General features: G+C 36.8%; 1 protein-coding gene across 7 annotated transcripts in view; it reads right to left on the bottom strand.

Annotated features, from left to right (window-relative positions):
* The window catches only part of AHI1 (Abelson helper integration site 1), a 209,126-nt gene that overhangs the window by 104,330 nt on the left and 85,696 nt on the right, over positions 1 to 19,100 (bottom strand). For all 7 annotated transcript variants that reach the window (XR_006602343.1, XM_013063988.2, XM_045066330.1 and 4 more), the window contains one exon: positions 8,639 to 8,756. Coding sequence is in view for 6 of the 7 variants with exons in the window: in XM_013063988.2 (XP_012919442.1) it covers positions 8,639 to 8,756 (118 nt within the window). In the remaining variant the exon portion in view is untranslated. The remainder of the gene's footprint in view (positions 1 to 8,638; positions 8,757 to 19,100) is intronic.

Below are 19,100 nucleotides of genomic sequence, written 5' to 3'. Positions count from 1 at the left end.
AAGTACATTAATATTTACTAGAGTTGACAGAGTAATTTTAAATTAGGAAGTGATAAATATAGGATATACTTTAAGTTATCAATACAGTAATACCTTAATAATTCAAGTATTATTTATTATTCAGGAAATACAGGGGCTTCTATTACAAGTGAGGATAAGTTTTAATCTTTAACAAATGGGTTAAGTTGGATCCCTGGAGAATTACTTAGTAAAATACTGATACTGGTGACTAAAATGGCATCATATATCTTGAATGTACAAATCAAACATGAATTTTAGAGAATCCAATTATAAGAGACAACAAAGAAATTGTAACAAATGAAATCTCAGTCTCTGTGGAAAGGGAATATGAAATAGTGATGTGTTAAAGAAAAAAAATCTATGAAATCAAGATCATTTGCTCAGTGTTAAGAAAAATCCAAATATGAAAATAGTACCACATCTCCAGGGCTTTTGTGTTGACTGGTACTTATGGGGAAAGCCGAAGTTTCAAAAACTAGGTGGGTTCCAGTGGATTAAGTTTGAGATGCTTGTTTGAAAACTTTCCTCTTAAAATTACTTCATTTTAATGTCTTTTTTAGCATGCTTCTGAAAATTCTAGATCCATTGTTTGCTTCTATGACACGTTTTTTTTTCTATAATATCACTTAACACATTTTATTAAATCATGTCTTAATGTAAGACTTCCTCCATTCCTTTGACCACAATACAAATTGCATGATTTCAAACTTAAAAAAAAAACATATAAAAAGAATCTCCTAGGAAATCTCATGTTTTTTATTCCTACAGTTTCTTATGGATTTCGAAGTATTAAAATATTTTTTCTGATCCTCACCATCCTATGAAGTAGAAGATTCATATGAAGTAGAAAATAGGGCTAATATCTCTCTTTATCTAGAGAGATAAAGGCAGTCTGCCAAGATAACAGCTGGGAAGTGGCACAATTAGGGCTCGGGCCCAACTCCCCAGCCTTTCCGGACCCCAGGTCCAGTGCTTTCTGCACCATAATGCACAGGTGTTGAATTCAGAAAAGTGGTTGTTTTGGAAAACAAATTCTTGCACTTAAAAATTGCATAATAAAAACATTTTTGATTCTTTTAAGTACCACAAAGCACATTTAAAGACACCTGTCTACAGAAAATCAATTCTGTAGACATCTTTACCTATGGCAGTGAATGGATTCCTTTCACCCATCCACCACCTGAATTAAAATCTTAGAATTCTGGAAGTTTGAAATCAGAACAAAACGTGCTTTTCAATTAACAGTTTAAAGTTTATTAAGTAATACTATCAGAAAACTGCCAATTCTGATAATAAAAGAAAGTTCTTTGAAGCTCATTTTACCTTCCTTAATGGAAACCCCCTTTTGCCATCAGCTGTGTTTATTCACGGTCATTCTAACTCCCAATTTTTGCCAAAATGTTTTCTTTCCTTTCCTTTGAAATACAAGGAGCATCATGTTTCCAACTGAGATATAATCTACCTTCTACAATGAGTTATATAATGATATCACAAAATCTCTGGTTAAACTATGACCCAGGATTCATTTTAGAATTCAGTGGTAATATTTTAAAAGTTTTGCATCTTTCCTTCAGACTTTACTTATTTATTTGTGAGAGACAGAGAGAGAGCGCGTGTGTGCGCACAAGCAGGGGGGAGAGCAGAGGGAGAGGAAGAAGCAGACTCCCTACAGAGTAGGGAGCCCATTGTGGGGCTCCATACTAGGACCCTGGGATCATGACCTGAACTGAAGGCAGACGCTTAACCAAATGAGCCACCCAGGCATCCCAAAAGTTTTATATTTTTCTATAAGAAAATTAAAATCTTAAGAGATACTGAAATCTTGAAAACAATAAAAATAAATTTTAACTGGAAATGGCTCCTAATTTTAATGGCTAGTCAAGGGAGTTAAGTGTATACTTGTCAAAGATATACAAAAGTCAACTGAAAAAATATAGTTCTTCAAATATTAAACATGTGGATGCACAGAAGTTAACCTGACATCTCTTAACAAATATCGAAGTCATCTGAATCATTTTATGGTTATGTTTGAATCGAATACTTTGCCTATTTAGGATGAGAAAAAAGTTAGATTAAATGGTTGGCTGTAAGGTTTAATATATGTTTACATGGGATAATGAAAAGTACAAACAAAATATGGAGAAGACAGAAGCTATTGATTATTTTAAAACACCATGTCACACTGTTTTTCCCATCAAATTCCCAGTCCACAATTAAAAAAAGATGCAATAAAACTACATTAATGAAGACATATTAATAAAATGATTCATATTTTATATGACAACTTATCTACTGAATATGAAGTAAATTTAACTTCCAGCTAAATGTGAAAAGACCTACTAAGTACATACAAATGATACATGTTGTCTTTCAAATAGAAACATGCAAAGATGATACAACTACCCCTGCCAACAAATAAGCACTTCCTAATTTCTGCTCCCCCTGCAACAGTAATTAATTCTACTTTTTAATGTATAATCTACACTTTAAAATTTACTTCCATAAAAACCCTTGAGCTATTTCAAGGGGATCTGGGATTCAGACAAATGATCACAGAACAAAATTTTCCTACAGAGAACCTCTTGGTTTGACTGTGGCCTTAAATACCACAGTCTCACAAAAACCAAAGCTTAAAAAAATCAATAACTAGGGGCGCCCGAGTGGCTCAGTGGGTTAAGCCTCTGCCTTCGGCTCAGGTCATGATCCCAGGGTCCTGGGATTGAGCCCCATGTCAGGCTCTCTGCTCAGCAGGGAGCCTGCTTCCCTGTCTCTCTCTGTCTTGCCTCTCTGCCTACTTGTGATCTCTGTCAAATAAATAAATAAACTCTTAAAAAAATCAATAAGTAGCAAACAGAATTATATCTAAAGATCAAGGAAAAATATAAGTTCATTAGTCCTCAGGAAATACCTTGTTGACACCTCAATTTTAACACCTGCACCTGTTCCACAGAGGCCATACTGTTCAGGTTATTACTCTATAGTAGATCATAGACCTCCAAAGCTGGTAACAACAGACAACACCCACAGCCAGAGGGACCACAGGCAGAGCAGGAGGTCCCTGGGCCAGGAATGATGGAGTGGCTCCAGGCACAGCTTCATAGAGGGTCAGTCCACTCCACCTCTTGCACTTGTGCCCTCCTGTAGAAGTAGGCAGTTTGGTTCTGTAGCATGAGAAGGAGTGAGCTAGGAGTGAGGAGATCCTGCTTTAAGACAACACTAGTTATGGGTACTCTGACCAGTCAGGCTCGCTGGCTCTCGTCCTCTCACTTCCACGCTACAGGGGCTGAGTAGCAAAAGTTTTTAAAGTCCTAGAAGCTCTGGAAAGATTCCACCCTCTATGATTATAATGTTTACCTTATTTCTTAGAAAGTTTTACTGAGGATCAGAGAATGTACATGAAAGCACTTTATCATTTTTTTACAAACAAAAATTGCTGTTACTATTTTAGAGATCTTCATTATATTAAAGAAGTATGGACACAGTTTTGAGATGCAGTATTACATGTTCTCTACATGGTGAGGTATTATGAGCTACAGCCTACAATTTAACATAAAATGTTAAAATTACAATTTTCTTTTATTCCACCCCATTTTATTAAAGGATAACTGACAGAACTGTAAACTTTTCTTTCTCATAAAAGTTACTCAGGGAGAGATTTATAGTTTTAGCTTTAATTGGATTTATAGGATTAGTTGATTGATTCTTTGTAATTAAGAACCCAGGATAATAGCCTAATGAATCTTACTTCACAAAGTATCTCATAATACTTTAAAGTAAGTATCTCTTAAGAGTTGTATCCAGCTTTTTTGGAACTAGAGGGTATTATGCTTAGTGAAATAAGTCAATTGGAGAAAGACAACTATCATATGATCTCCCTGATATGAGGAAATGGAGATGCAACATGGGGGGTTTGGGGGGTAGACAAGATGGGATCGGGAGGGAGATAAACCATAAGAGACTCTTAATCTCACAAAACAAACTTAGGGTTGATGGGGGGGGGGTGTGAGGCGGGGGATGGGGGTAGGGAGAGGGTGGTGGGGTTATGGACATTGGGGAGGGTATGTGCGATGGTGAGTGCTGTCGATTCACAGACCTGTACCCCTGGGGCTAATAATACATTATATGTTTATAAAAAAAATAAAAAAAATTATTTAAAAAAAAAGAGTTGTATCCAGTTTTTTTCCTCTGGAACCCATCCCTCACTTAGTTACCAGATATGTTTTTTAAAAACATATTTTATCATATGTCTTTCATACTCATACGTTTGGACAGCTCTAGTTTATCTAGAAAATAAAATGGGAATTACTCAGTAGGACACAATTTGACCCTAATCTACCTTTACAGACTCAGTTCTTCCTAAACACATCCACCTCAGAATTTCTTACAGATAAGAGTCAGCCTGACTCCGAGCCAAGTCAAGCTGTCATCAAACGGTATGTCTGTTTACCTAGTTCTTTGTTTACTTGGCATGGCCTCCTGAAACCCAGCTCCCCCAAGATGCTGGTGAGGCCAAAACGAAGATAGAGGCATGATGTTCGAAGGTTTTATAAGACAGGATAAAGACTCTAAGAATCATTTTAATTGTGATAGGAAGGCACACAGACACCCTGATTTAATTCATTTTTTAAAGAATCACTTTGGTTGTTATGGGGAGAATAAGCTAAGAGACAAGAGTGTAAGTACAGAAGTGGTGGGGGGAAAAAACAGGACTAAAAAGTGGCTCCTAGTTCTGAACAACTGGGTAAATGTGGTCAGAGTGCTGGGATTGGGAAGCCTTTGTGTGTAGGAGGGAAAGCAGAGGTAGAAGAAGGGGTGTGGGGCATGAATTTTGTTTGGACATATAAAATCTGAGAAAGCTCAGGGCGCCTGGGTAGCTCAGGTGGTTGAGCATCTGACTTGATTTCAGCTCAGGTTATACTCTCATGGGTCTTGAAGCGGAGCCTTGCAGCAGGCTCTGTGTTCAATGGGGAATTTGCTTGAGATTCTCTCCCTCTGCCCCTCCCCCAACATGTGCAACATGCATGAACTCTCTCACATAAACACAAAAATCTTAAAAAAAAAAATCTGAGAAAGCTCTTGGTTGCTTTACCCCTCTTGATTCCAGTAACACTCTTATACTGTGATTTTATAATCTGTCACATGCTGACATAATTTGTTCCATGCTTATCACTCTCCCCAGTCAGACTGGAGGCTGCTTGAGAGCAGAAACTGTAATATTTAGTACGTATCGTTAAGAGAGGACCTTCAACAAAGCAGTGACTTAAAATGACTATAGAATGAAAAAGGTACTGTTCTAGAAACTGAGGAATGCCAACCTAAGAAGAAAAAGTTACTTTTCTAGCAGTCTCCATCATCCAGAACTTACCCTGAATCAGGGTTAACAGAAGTTACTGCAGACCATAAACCTGCATTGCTCGGAATCTAGGCTTCCAGCACAGAAACTCACATAGAACATATATCAAATCAACCTGTGCTTTTCAGCCTCCTAACAGGGGGCCCATACTGATTAGCTCAGTGTCAAATAGCTTTTCTTTCTCGCTCTTTTTTTTTTTTTTTTAAGGATTTTATTTATTTATTTATTTATTTGAGAGAGAGCACAAGCGAGAAAGCACAAGCAGTGGGAAGGGCTGAGGGACAGGGAGAAGGAGCCTCCCCACTGAGCAGGGATCCTGGTGGGGCTCAATCTGAGGATCTGGGGATGATGACCTGAGCTGAAGACAGACACTTAACCAAGTAAGCCACCCAGGTACCCATAAAAAGCTTTTCTTTATACTGTACAAAGCCAAACATCTACAGATATGACTTGAATATTTACATAGGTTTTCAAGTAAGATTTTTATTTTTAAACATCATCTACATTAGTTTTTGTAATCTTTATTTTTTAAGATTTTATTTATTTATTTTAGATAGAGAGAGAGAGAATGCGCGAGCACCAGTGCACACACATGTAGTGGCAGAGAGGGTTGGGGGCCTCGATCCCATGATCTTGAGATCATGACCTGATCAGAAATCAAGAGCTGATGCTTAACCGGCTAAGCCAACCAGGCCCCCTGTTTTTGTAGTCTTGTATTTCAGATACTAATATACACAGACTCTTATATTTCAGATTCTAATAGATTTCTTGTATAGTCAGGAACGTTTAACTGTTTATCCCTTTTAAAAGCTCATTTGAATACTGAATAGAAATCACAGATTTTTTTTTTAAGATCTTATTTATTTATTTGACAGACAGAGAGAGAGAGAGAGATGGAGAAAGACAGCACCAGCAGGGAGAGCGGCATGCAGAGGGAGAGGGAGAAGCAGATCCCCCAACATGGGGCTCTATCTCAGGACCCTAGGATCTTGACCTAAGCTGGAGGCAGATGCTTAACTCTCTGAGCCACCCAGGAGTCCCTAAAATCACAGAATTTTTAAGACAGAAACTCACTAAATCCAGAATTTTTAAGAATTTTTAAGACAGAAACTCACTAAATCCAGAGCCCTCATTTATCTGTAGGGATAAGAAAACAGGCCTGAAAAAAATTTCTCAAGATTGTACAGTCATGTAGAAATGGAGCCAGGTGTAGAAACTAGTTCATCTGTTTTCTACTACATGATTCTTTTCCACAAAGATAAACTTCTTAAGGAATAAAATCGATTAATTTGGCCATTTTGCAATGGACTACATATTCTGCGTCTATAAGCTTTCTATACAGTGATATCTCAATAAATTTTACAGGAAGGCTATGCCTTAAAATGAGGTCAAGCATATTAGTAACTAAAACAGTCATGTGAAGCAGTGTTACCATGTATTACGTGGTTTGATGGTAATGCTTCTGAGAGCGGGCACACACACAGAAACGTGCATGATAGAAATGCTATACTTAAGAGCTATATGGCCACAGAAAGCTAAAGGCCAATGGACCAAAGCCTATGTACAATGGTGAAGTTTGTACAACTTCCCTTTATCATATCTAGCTTTCCCTTTATTCTTTACCTGTTTCAGAGGTTATCCTTCCTCCCATTTCAAAAGGCTTCCTACATATCCTTATTTTTCCCTTTATGAAATAGGAAAGAAGGGGCCCCTGGGTGGCTCAGTGGATGAAATAGGAAAGAATTTTATTTCTATTATCTTCACCTTGTTTGCTGACAAACTTAAGATACTACTTGAATGAATTTTAATCAATATATTATAACTCTACCACACAATTCTACACTTTTGATCCTGAAGTGTGGAATCCTGGATTTGTTCCCAGAAGAATTTTAGACCTCAGCAGGAAGATGGCAGGAATCAAGTGGTGGAGACCAGTTGTCTCCCTCCTGGTCATTAAAATGACATGATCTGAAGGCAAACCAAGTATCTAGATGGGGTGCAGAGAGTAAGAGTCTAAAGGGGTGGCATGGACTGTGACTCTACTGTGCCTAAGAATGACCAACGCTGCTGTTCCAACTTCTGGCACACACACATCTGAAACATTAGAAATTTAAAATTTCTAAGGTTTGGGATAACTTTGTTATTATAGTGATTTGTAATTGGAATTGAAAGTTTGTGTGAAGCTAGCATGCACACTCATCATGTTTATAAATATGTTACATGCAGAGGGTGCTTATGCTTACAAAGTGTTTTCGTATGTGCGTTGTGACTTGAACTCAAACACCATCAAGTGTAAACATCATTTCCACTTTCAAATCAAGATTTAAGGGGATGACGGTAATAAAAGGCACAGCCAAGACTGAATACAAGAATTCTTAATCCAAGTATGTTCTCACTGTAATGTGTAACTTATACAGCAACAGTAAAATACAATAATATTAAATAGCTTCCATATATAACTCCAAACACTTTTAAAGTAGAAAAGTAATATGGTTCCCAAATTTCTAAATAAATTACGTTGTTCTTTTGAAGCTCAATTCATTATAATCTCTTTGTCAAAGATAATAATTTTGTTCTCTGCTGTCTCACCTTTCTAAAAGAATTCAGTAGAAAAAATCTGTGCAAACATACAGCTTAATGAGCAGAAATCGTCTTCTTTAATTACCCAAAATATACATTTCTCACCTTGATGCTTTTTCTTTGACATCCTGTGAAAATCTTATTCAAATAAATTTAAAACATTAGCCTAAAAATTTGCAACTGCACAGTTTGTTTCAACTCAGTGATTCATGCAGATTTTTATAAGTAGCTTCTTTGCATAGCTTATTAATTTGCCAACCTTGAAGAAACATAGTATCACTGGCAGGTTGTATCCTGTTTCTTCTCAAATGTATTTTACCTTGGTTTTTCTTGAAATGAGTTATAGAATGGGATTATTCATCAACTATGGCTCCTTTATCGAAGAGAAAGTGAATCAGATTTCATATTACACAGATTTAAGATTTACATGTTTTGCTACTTTAAAATTATTTTCTGCTCAATAAAATAGAGCTTTAGAGTATCCACTATTAAAGTTACCAAATTCAAATTTGCTTTTAAAAGAATTTTAGTGATTATAAAGAAAAAAGATGCTAGAATATCATTCAAGTGCAAAAACTGACCATTACAAAGCTATGAGCTGTATTTCTGAAGTGAAATAAAGGATATTCATAAAAAATAGCATCTGCACATTTAAAAGAATACTCAAAATAAGAAAGGGCTCACCGGGCTGAGGGAAACCAGACTGAGGTAGAATCTGATGAGCGGCCAGCATGTCTGACTGTTTTAACTTAGACTGCTGTGAGGAGGCTGACGTTGAAGAAAAGGAGAGATTTTTGTTGACCTGTAATAGGAAAGGCAAATCAGAACCAAAGTGTAATTTCCTGGGTTACTGATGCAAAACTGGATGAGAAAATATTTGCCTGCGATGCAAACCAGGTCACATGGCAGATCAAAACAAATGGTAAGGATTTATATGCTTAGCTTTTAAGGTTTACAGAACAGAATCATTTTTATCAAGGAAGGAGTACAGTGGTAATGAAAGCGTCACTGTATGAAAGTACATCTGCCTTACCAAAACAAATCTGCTTATCGTGAAATTGACATTATTAATAACTTAAATAGAGTGGTCTTAAAAGTTATTCAAGACAGGTAAAAATTAAAAGTGACCCCACTTCCGACTTTCAATTAAGAAAGTTAAAATGTTTCACAGTCACATTTCTTCAGCATTTGGAGAACTAGCAGGTCCTTCCTTTTTAGAGACTGCACAGAAAACTCCTATAATACTCATGTTTACACACATCATGGTGACACGGGTAACAGAGCTGTAACCTCACTTGCCAAATGGAATAGCTATCATTGCATCAAAAACACTTATTCTTAAGGCACTGTTTAAAAACAATACTGATCTAATGATGAAGCAAAATTTCTGTAAGTAAATACAATGCTCTATAACACAAGAAGCTTACTATGACTATCTGAATACAATACTGTCCTCCAGAAATGACACCTGTAACAAATACAACATTGTAACTATAGCTTTTGTAGGAAAACAAAGAACAGCTCACAAAGAAAGTTTTACATGTAAATTTATCTTGTAACTTTGAATTAATTTTGGCAATGATCTAGTCTCTTGTCTGATTATTATTCATTACTTATTTTTTGAAAATCAGGATAAAAATGTTCAGAAATCAGGATAAAAATGTGATCTAATTCTGAAAGATTTGGAAGTCTGAATTTCTAATTTACTGCAAAATGTAACCTGTAACTTGTCAACTAATAAATGATAGTTTACGGCATATAAACGCTAATATATGAAAACAGCTGCCTTCTCTCATTGTAAAAAATAATCAAAATTCCCTTTTGATGTGCTACATAGTAGTGGATTATGATTATTACATGTCCTTTATCTGACTCATCATTTATATAATGTTTGTAAATGCTTCTCTTCTTTCAGTGACAGTAAATGGTATATCTTAGATTAAGCTTTTTTCTTGAAGCAAAGGGCTTTTACATAGTTGGTGAAAAAGTCTACAATCATTAAGACCATATGACAATATAGTTCTAAAGTTGGTAAACTGTTGTGATATTATTTTTCAAAAAGCAAAAATATTTTTCAAAGTAGTTATATGGGGTCAAATACCACACCAGTGCTAAAAAAATTATCCAGCTTTAAAAATTCTATCAGAATCTATTATTAAACACTGACCGAAATTAATGGTGACTTTATAGTAATATAATACGTAAAGTAACAATGAAATCATCTCACATCTTTGAGCTTTATTTCCATCTTAAAGCACAGAAAATAAAAATAAAAACAGTAAGCATGCTTCAGTGAGAAATGTGCTGGAGGAACAATAAAGATGAACTGGTATAATAAATTACCATTTACATATGTGAGACATAAAGCCCTAAATAACATATTAAATAAAAAACAGATTTAAATTGAGTATGTTGGCAAAGGGAAGCCATAGGACACTACACAAATAAAGTTCTATAGAAATACTGGTTATTAACATCACTAGAAATCAGAGTAATTAGGGATATGTAATTTAGTACGATGATGCAGTAAATATTTCAGGGAGCTATGCTTTTAAATGGAAGTACTATATACAGTGATATATTTATCATTTAACAATTTAATCCACTTCTCTTTTTAGAATCATTTTCAGTTTTACTTCTGCGTTCTTAAAAATTTTTATCCTACATGTCAAACAATGCATTTTGAAAGCTGGTACAAAAGAACAGGTGTATGCTGGGGATGGGGACGGACACACACACACACACAGAGTCTTTTCAGTCTTCCTTTTCAGATATTTACTTGTGCTAAAACAAAAAGAACACCAGGAAAGCTAGAATAGGATACTTGTCTCTGCTCAAAGAGAGAAACTTTACAGTTTCTTCCTAAGCATTTTTAAAATTCTGCTCTTCTTGACACATTTTTGAAGAGACTATCTTATATCTATGAAATGGTAATTGGGAACATACGGCAGATTTCAAAGGTTTTGGACAGTTGTTAATTATTACAGTGACTTAAAATTAGTACTCAAAGTATTTTCAAAGCTAGCCTATACACATTCACTACTTAGAGGGAGAAAAATAATAATAACCATTAAATAGAGTGAAGCAATATCTATTTTTGTAATACATGCTGTGGAAAAGAATTGCTTAATAATTTTACAACAACAGAAAGGTTGGCTAAGATAGTCTACCCTACACGAATCTGCCCTCTTTTCACAACACGCTTTTCTGCTTGCTTCATGCAAAAACCACAGTCTGCCAAAGTCAGTTTAATACCTCCAAACTGGGGAAAACAAAAAGCATAAAAATTTGATGAAATTCATAATAGAAAAAAAGAAAAAGTATCACCTGAATTTCTGTCAAGTTAATCACAAAAATGTTTTTGGCTACTCTTTCAGAGCAGAAGCAGCTTTGTGCAAAACATGCAAACACTAATTCTCCAAGAGGAGGTTAGTTTTCATATTTAAAAAGTCACTGTCCTGATCTAAAACTGAGGGCACAACACTGAACAAGCTAACAATTAATTTCTTTTTTGGTGATTATCTAAACTATGAAACCTTTGGGAGATACATAACACTCATTTTCATATACACTTATAAGTCTAATCATCTTAGCTGATTTTAGATCACATGCTACATTCACCTGAAGAATTGTTTTTAAAATTTCAAGCTGTGAAGACACCTCCAATTGGTTTTAAATTGTAACTTGAAACATGATAACACTGTCTATATACTCACGTTTGCAAAATTTTCCCCCTTCTTCCTGCAGAAGGCTGGTTTTTTCCATTAAATTGGAAAAACAATACAGTTAATACTTTAATTTGAGGATGGTTCTGGTTGCCAAAACCCCCCAATACCCAGAAAATGTTTTATGGCAAAACAAATGTCTATTATAAAAATTAGAATCCCAGTAATTAAAGAACATATGAAACAGAAAACCTGAGCCACAGTGAGATTGAAGGCAACTGAAGGCAGTTATCAATATTCTAGCACTATAAATTTAAAGCAGCTTAAGTTCTTGTGATTTCCAGGTAAAACTTAACAAATGAGTAGCCTTTGGTGTCATAAAGAGAAATTCAAACATGAGTTCTACTTCTCTAGATATTTTCCTTATAAATTACTATAGTGACATGAAGGATTAGGAAGAAACACAGTTCCTGCTGGAAGAGAAATTTCTACAGTGGGATAAGGTGCCAGAAAATCTCCCCTCAAATCAGTTCATCACAACTGCATGAACTAAAACCAGAATTCCAATTTGAATCAGTTATAATGAAGTTCAGTTTTTCAGTACTTAATGCAGACCTTTTGAGCCTCTAATATATATATACCAAGGACTGATAGTGCAAGATGATTAATGGGACTCCCCTGTGCAAAACTTAAAATTAAGATTTGGTGCTGGTTCAAACCATCTACCCAACAACATGCCTTAGTCAAAGTCAATTTGCCTCAATATATTTTGATTTTCTTAAACTTTTGCCTCTTTTCTTAACATATTTCCTTACTTCATAGAGAAAATTTGGTCTTCAACCCTCTGAAATCTTCATTTTCAAACTTATGAAAGAATATACATCTTGCCTCCACCTTCGATGTCTTTTCTTCTAGTGTCCTTCTGTTTGAGATTAGTACCTCCGTCTATTCCCTTGGGGATACTTAAAGTTCTTCATAATTCTTTCAAATTCTCTACTGGCTGTTCCCTTATAGGATATAAGCACAGATCTTTCTGCTTCAGTATAAAAACAAATAGCAAACAATCAAAAACTCTCTCAATGATTCCATAATTTCCTTAAGCTTCACTAAAAGCTACGCTCCTTGAAAAACAGCACATAACTACTACCCATTTAACTTAAACATTCAGTCTCAACCAAGTACAACTAAGCTTTTCTCCACCAGAAGACTAAATCTGAAGTTAAAGTCACCACACCCAAGACTTCAAATGGTCAGTTAACAGACTGATTTAAGCAGCTAGGATCTCTAACACTGCCCATTGCTCTCCTCCCTTTTTCTGGAAAACTATTTTCTGTTGGTTTATCCTGCCACTGCTTATCAGGGCTGTTTGCTAGACCCACTGGACCTTCTCTTCCCTCACACTGCAAGCTTACCCTTGGCAGCAACATTTGTTTTCATCACTTCATCTGCCAACTATGCTGATGTTTCTCTTTCTTTCTTTCTTTCCCTTCCTTCATTCCTTCCTCCCTCCCTTTCTTTTTTATTATTATGTTCAGTTAGCCAACATAGATTACGTCATTAGTTTCAGAAGTAGTGTTCAATAACACCCAGTGCTCATCACAAGACGTTTTTTAAATCCCAAACTCTTCCAATCAGTAGGTTTAAGACTAAACCAACTTTTCCTTGACTATTTACTTCCTCAGGAAAGCTTTGCTATCCACCTAAGTTGCCGTGGCCAGAAAGGTGGGAAGCCTATACTGCCATCTCGCTCTCCACAGAGAATCAGTCACAAAGTCAATTAGGTGCTCTGACATCTGACCTCATTCTTTCTCCAGTCAGTGCTTTGGGTCAGGCCTCCTCTCTGCTTGCAAACTACTGCAGTCGCCTCTGGATTTGTTTTCCCTATCTCCTGTTTCTCTAATTCTTCTGCACTGCTGACAACATGCTCTTTCTAAAATGCTAATTTTATTCAGTAACATTTCTGGTTAAAACCCACCATCAGTTGTTCTACTAGGTAAAGTTCATAGTTTTTAGACTGACATACAAAACTTTCCATATTCTAACAACTAGCTAGCTCTCCAACCTTATGGCTCCTTTTCTTATTTTCCGGCTACAACAAAATGCATGGAGCTCTGCAGAACCGCCAGGCTGTTTCATGTCCCTGTGACTCAGCTCTTACTATTCCATTTCCAGGAATGGGCTTTCCCTTAGGCACCATCTTCCTGGTGAATGCCAAATCCTTTTTCAAGCTTTAGCTCAAGTATTACATCATGTGTGAAAAGCCTTTCGGATTCTCCCAGGAGAATTTACTCCCTTCCCTGTCTCTCCACTATGTCTTGTGTATTTTCTATCTTCTATTATCACAACACCAGTAACACTTTCGTGTGCTTATGTATTTAGTTAATTACCATCCACCAAACTGTAGTCTTCTTGAGGGTAAAGAACCAATTTTTGTTCATCTTTCTTTAGTAAATAACTCAAATAGCACTAATAAGAACTGCATGGAAGTCAAATGACTTAATATACATGTGAAAGGAGTATATGTTTACTGTCTTGCCCAAACTTAACATGGTATTTGTGTTGAACCACTATTCTATGCAAATCTCAACCTAATTTTTACCTCTTCATGATAAAAATACCCAAATTTGTTTTAGGAGATTAAAAAAATTATCTTCTCTGGATTCTCTATTTTTTAAACCTTTTTATTTTTCAGACTTCCCAAATCTTTTTTTTTTTAAGATTTTATTTACTTGACATGAGAGAGAGAGTATGGGCAGGGGCAGCAGCAGGGAGAGGGCAAAGCAGACTCCCTACTCATTGGGCTTGACCGCAGGACCCTGGGACCATGACCTGAGCCAAAGGCAAGCGATTCACTGACTGAGCCACCCAGGCAACCCCCAAATCTAACTTTTTAATGATAAAAATTAGAGAATAAAAGGCTTAAGTGTAAGGAACATATTAAAATACATGTTTAATACTCAAATTTAAATAATTTAAATCTAGAAATGAATGTGTGAAATAATAGAAAAAAAAATATTGGTTTCTGGCTCCAGTACCTGGCACAGAGCTCCTAAAACCCTGTGATTTCCTAAGTGATAAAACTAGTAGGAGGATCTTTTGTTCTAGTATTTGGTCTTTGACTCTGGTTCCAGACACTGAGTTCCTAACATATCTTGGAATTTCCTGGGTGACAGAAATGTCTTTTGTTCTGCTGAAGTGACTCTTGATGTGCTCTTTCTCTCCAGAAAGACCAAGCCATGATTAGAAACTTGGAATTTTTAGCCCGTCCTTCATTTTCCAGAGAGGGGAGAGGGGCTAGAAATGAAATTATAACTGACCATGCCCACCTGAAGAAACCTCCATAAAACTCCCCATCATATGGGGTCTGGAGAGCTTCCAGGGTGGTGAACACATAGGAATGCTGGAGAGCGGTGCCTACAGAGGTCATGGAAGCTCCAGGACCCTTCCCACATACTTTGCCCTATGCAGCTCTTCCATCTGGATGTTTATCTGTATCCTTTATAATAAACTGGCAAATAGTAAGTAATTTGTTTTCCTGAGTTCTTAGTTAGCTGCTCCAGCAAATTAATTGAAACCGAGGAACTGTCATGTCTCCAATTTATAGCTGATTGGTCAGAAATACAGGTAACAACCTGGACCTGCAAATAACATTGGAAATGGCAGGGGTGGGGGCAGGGAGAGCAGGTGAAGTATTGTGGGACTGAGTCCTTAACTTGTGGGATCTGCCAATCTGCTACCATTCCCGGGTACATAGAGTCAAAATGGAGTCAAATTGTAGAACATCACCAGCTGGGATTGCAGAGAACCACTTGGTGTGGGGAAAACCACAGCACATTTGGTGTCAGAAGTGTTTCAGGTATTGGTAGCAGTGCAAGAGTAAAGGAGACACTTAGGAGAAAACCTGGCTTTTCCTAACACAGGACTTTTTCTAAAATTTCCAGGAATGAAATTCCGTAATTTTAGTGGCCTGTTGTAGCTTGTAGCACTCCTACAGTCAAGCCAGTCTCCCAAATACTGTCAAAATAACAATACTTGATTTGCTATTATCCAGTTTTGGAATGACATAAAGAAATAATTACGAGCATTAAAAACAAATTATTAAAAAGAAACTGTCCAAAAAACTGCATACTATTAATCTATTCAAATTTCAAATATTTAAACTTTTTTTAGGAGATTAAAAAAATTACCTTCTCTGGATTCTCTATTTTTTAAACTTTTTTACTTTTCAGTGAACAAATGTTCTAAGATATATCTGACTGTAATTATTACTTTACTTGTATAAAATTATTCGACTAAACATAATTAATAAACTTTAGCTTGGTTGCCTTTATATTCTTCTTGGGTAGGGGATATTAATAATTAAACAAACAAATAAATAGAGTTTCATGGCATTAATAAGTAGACAGAGGAGTTTGAAAATTCAGAAATACAAGATCAGAGGTTGAGGCAATACTACGTAGAGCTGAGAAAAAGGAAAGAAGGAAGGGAGGGAAAACAGCGAGGAAGAGGGAAGATGGGAGGAAGGGAGCATGGCAGACTGGAAGGAAAGAAGGAGAGAAAGCAGAGAGAGTTGGTTCTCCCTGAGGCAATTCATAATTGAATTCACAGAGACAGGCAGAATCAATGATAATTTAAGGAAGAGTAGGCCCAATTATATCACATGCCAGGTATGAATATAAACATGTTTGGAAACATAAGAAAAACAAATTCATTATGTTTATGAGGAATAATACAAAGCTTAATGGAAACAGATTCCAGCTAATACCATTTCTGATATACTTCAATCCAACCCCAAGCACAGAAAGGAGCAAAAAAATTTGTAAATTATGAATTCATATATAGATATTTTAAGGGCTCTATCAGTTCAGAGCAATACAAGACTTCTAATACCAGTTACTATCTTCGAGCAATTGGATGATTGCTCTGTATCTAAGTAAGCATCTACCCAGTTTCTACCTACGTGCCGATCAGAAGGGATGAAAATCCCTTCTCTTAAGGCCAGTGTCTCCGTGAGCATTCAGGACTACATCTCCTCTCACTTTTTCAAGGACTTGGGTCCAGCAATTACCACCTCCATGGGAATTCTTCTCCATCACCACTGAATTATCGCAATAGCAGGGAAGTATGCTTTAATATTGTCCACTTAAGATTCCTCTTCGGTCCCTGTTTCTTTGCTCCCCAGTCAAAATTTATGGGCTTCCATTTAGTCCTTTACTCACTTCAATTGTGCTTTTGTCTCTGTCACATATTGAAATGGTTTTCATCAAGGTATCCAGAGGACACCATCAAGCCGAATACAATTGTCAATTCCCTCATTTTCTCTGTAGCACGTGACAGTTCACCACTCTTCTTTCTTGAAATACTCTCCTTTAGGCTTCCCTGACACCCCCTTCTCCTGGACAAGTGCCTCAGGGTTTTAGCTATCTCTCCCCAGGTGATGTTATCCAATCTGACAGATTAAAAATATAGAGCACTAGCCCTGAGTTTCCTGAGTCTTGAGACTCAGAAATTCAATTGTCTATTAGACAACTACATCCATGTCCAAAACTCCACTCCTAAAATTGCTCCCCCCACTCCAGCATTCCTCTTTAAAAAGCACTACTAGCATCTGTACAACTGCTGGAAGTGACAACAGTTTCTTCACTTACACCGCATCCAACCCATCACTGAGCTGTGTTAAATTTACTTCCAAAATGTATCGCAATTTTGTCCATTGCCTGCATCTTCATTATTGCCACTGGTAAATTAATTAAACAGGAGGCCAAGAGTCTGAGGCAGTTCTAATGCCATGGTGGCAAGGCTTACAGGTTACAGAAACAAGCCCAAATGTAAGACTGTAAATACCTCAAGGTTACAAAATCAAAATCTAAGGACAACCAATCACCAACAGCCAATTAGGCTTTAAAATATGGCCAATCTATAATTTCCTTGCTTTGCTTCAGTCTTTCCTATATAAAAGTCTTTCCTCAGTTCCTGCCTATAGAACACTTCTAACCACTTCCAGTTTGGGACTATGCCATTCAAATCAAATTTTTTTTTTAAAGATTTTACTTATTTATTTGACAGAGAGAGTGAGAGACACAAGCAGGCAGAGCAGCAGAGGGAGAGGGAGAAGCAGGCTCCCCACTGAGCAGGGAGCCTGATGTGGGGCTCGATCCCAGTACCCTGGGATCACGACCCGAGCCGAAGGCAGTCGCCTAACTGACTGAGCCACCCAGGCACCCCCCAAATCAATTTTTTTGTTTAAACTTATTGATGTATTAAAATTTTTAATAGCTATCTGTTTATCTTTTATCATTCTTAGTCCAGGCTACCATCTCCTCTTGGATTACCATAAAAGTCAGCTAACTGATCTCTCTACTTGGAAGACTTATTCCCCTTTTAAAATCTATTCTCACATTCTCCCCAACTTAATATCTCCATCACTGCTTCTCCAATTAAACCAATACCAAAAACTTTACTGAAGGTTTAGCAGAACATGTCACCCTCAAATATGCCTCTTTGGCATAAGGATTATTTTTGAGAAACTGCAGATACTGGAGAAGCTCTGAGAACAAGTATAGAAGCTGTCCTTTAACAAGAGAAATTTAAACTAAAAAGGGGGCCTCTAGTTGGAAGAGAGCTGTGCCCAGAAAACTTTTTCACCTCCTTCATTTACCAAACAGTTCCTCCTCTCAGCTTCCCCTCTCAGCCTTCCCATTTTGAAGCCCGGACCTCTATTCCTTTCCTCCAGTAAAGATGGTAGAAAGGCCTCAATTGCCTGGCAGCTTTGTGGTCTCCTATCTTTGTGGGGTTCCCATATAGACATAATAATTTTTCTTAAGTCAATTTAACTGTTAGACCAGCCACAGAATCTAAGACAGAAGGGAAATTATTCCTCCCATGCATTTCCACGCTAACAGACATGCATGAGCTCCTAATCACCTCTCCAAACTGGCCATCAAACACTGCTTCCCCTTGCCTGCTCACCATTACTACTTATACACAGTGCTCTTCTTTCTGCTCTCCAGCATGCCAGTTATCTCTCCAGATGAGGACTTCTTCAGGACAGGACCTGCTCCTTATCAAGTGTTTCTCTCAGAGAGGTCTTTAAGGAGAATACTACAGGCAGCCTTACCTACCAGTCACTCTGTCCCAGGGGACTATTCTTATTGTTTTCAACATCACTTGCTATCTGAAACTGTCTTATTTCCTTTTTTATTGTTTGTCTCCCTATAACAAAGTGTGCCTATACACTGTTATATTCCAAGCACACGTGCGAGTGCACACAAACACACCATACTTAGAAGGCAAGGATTAAAGAATGTTAACAGAAAAAAGGAATGAATTTTCAACAACATAAAACTTTGGCTGGGATTCAGGGAAGAAGAAGCTTGGATACTTGGTAAAAATTTACTATCCTGGTTGTAACAGAAGAGAAATTCAAAAATATACTCTGCTTTCAAGATTAAAGACTTTTGACAATGGTGCTCAGACCATTC

The sequence above is a fragment of the Mustela putorius genome, unplaced genomic scaffold (assembly GCF_011764305.1).
Source record: "Mustela putorius furo isolate JIRA1106 unplaced genomic scaffold, ASM1176430v1.1 tig00003863_pilon_pilon_pilon, whole genome shotgun sequence".
In the NCBI taxonomy this organism is placed as follows: domain Eukaryota; kingdom Metazoa; phylum Chordata; class Mammalia; order Carnivora; family Mustelidae; genus Mustela; species Mustela putorius.
This window is presented reverse-complemented; position numbering and strand designations above follow the sequence as displayed.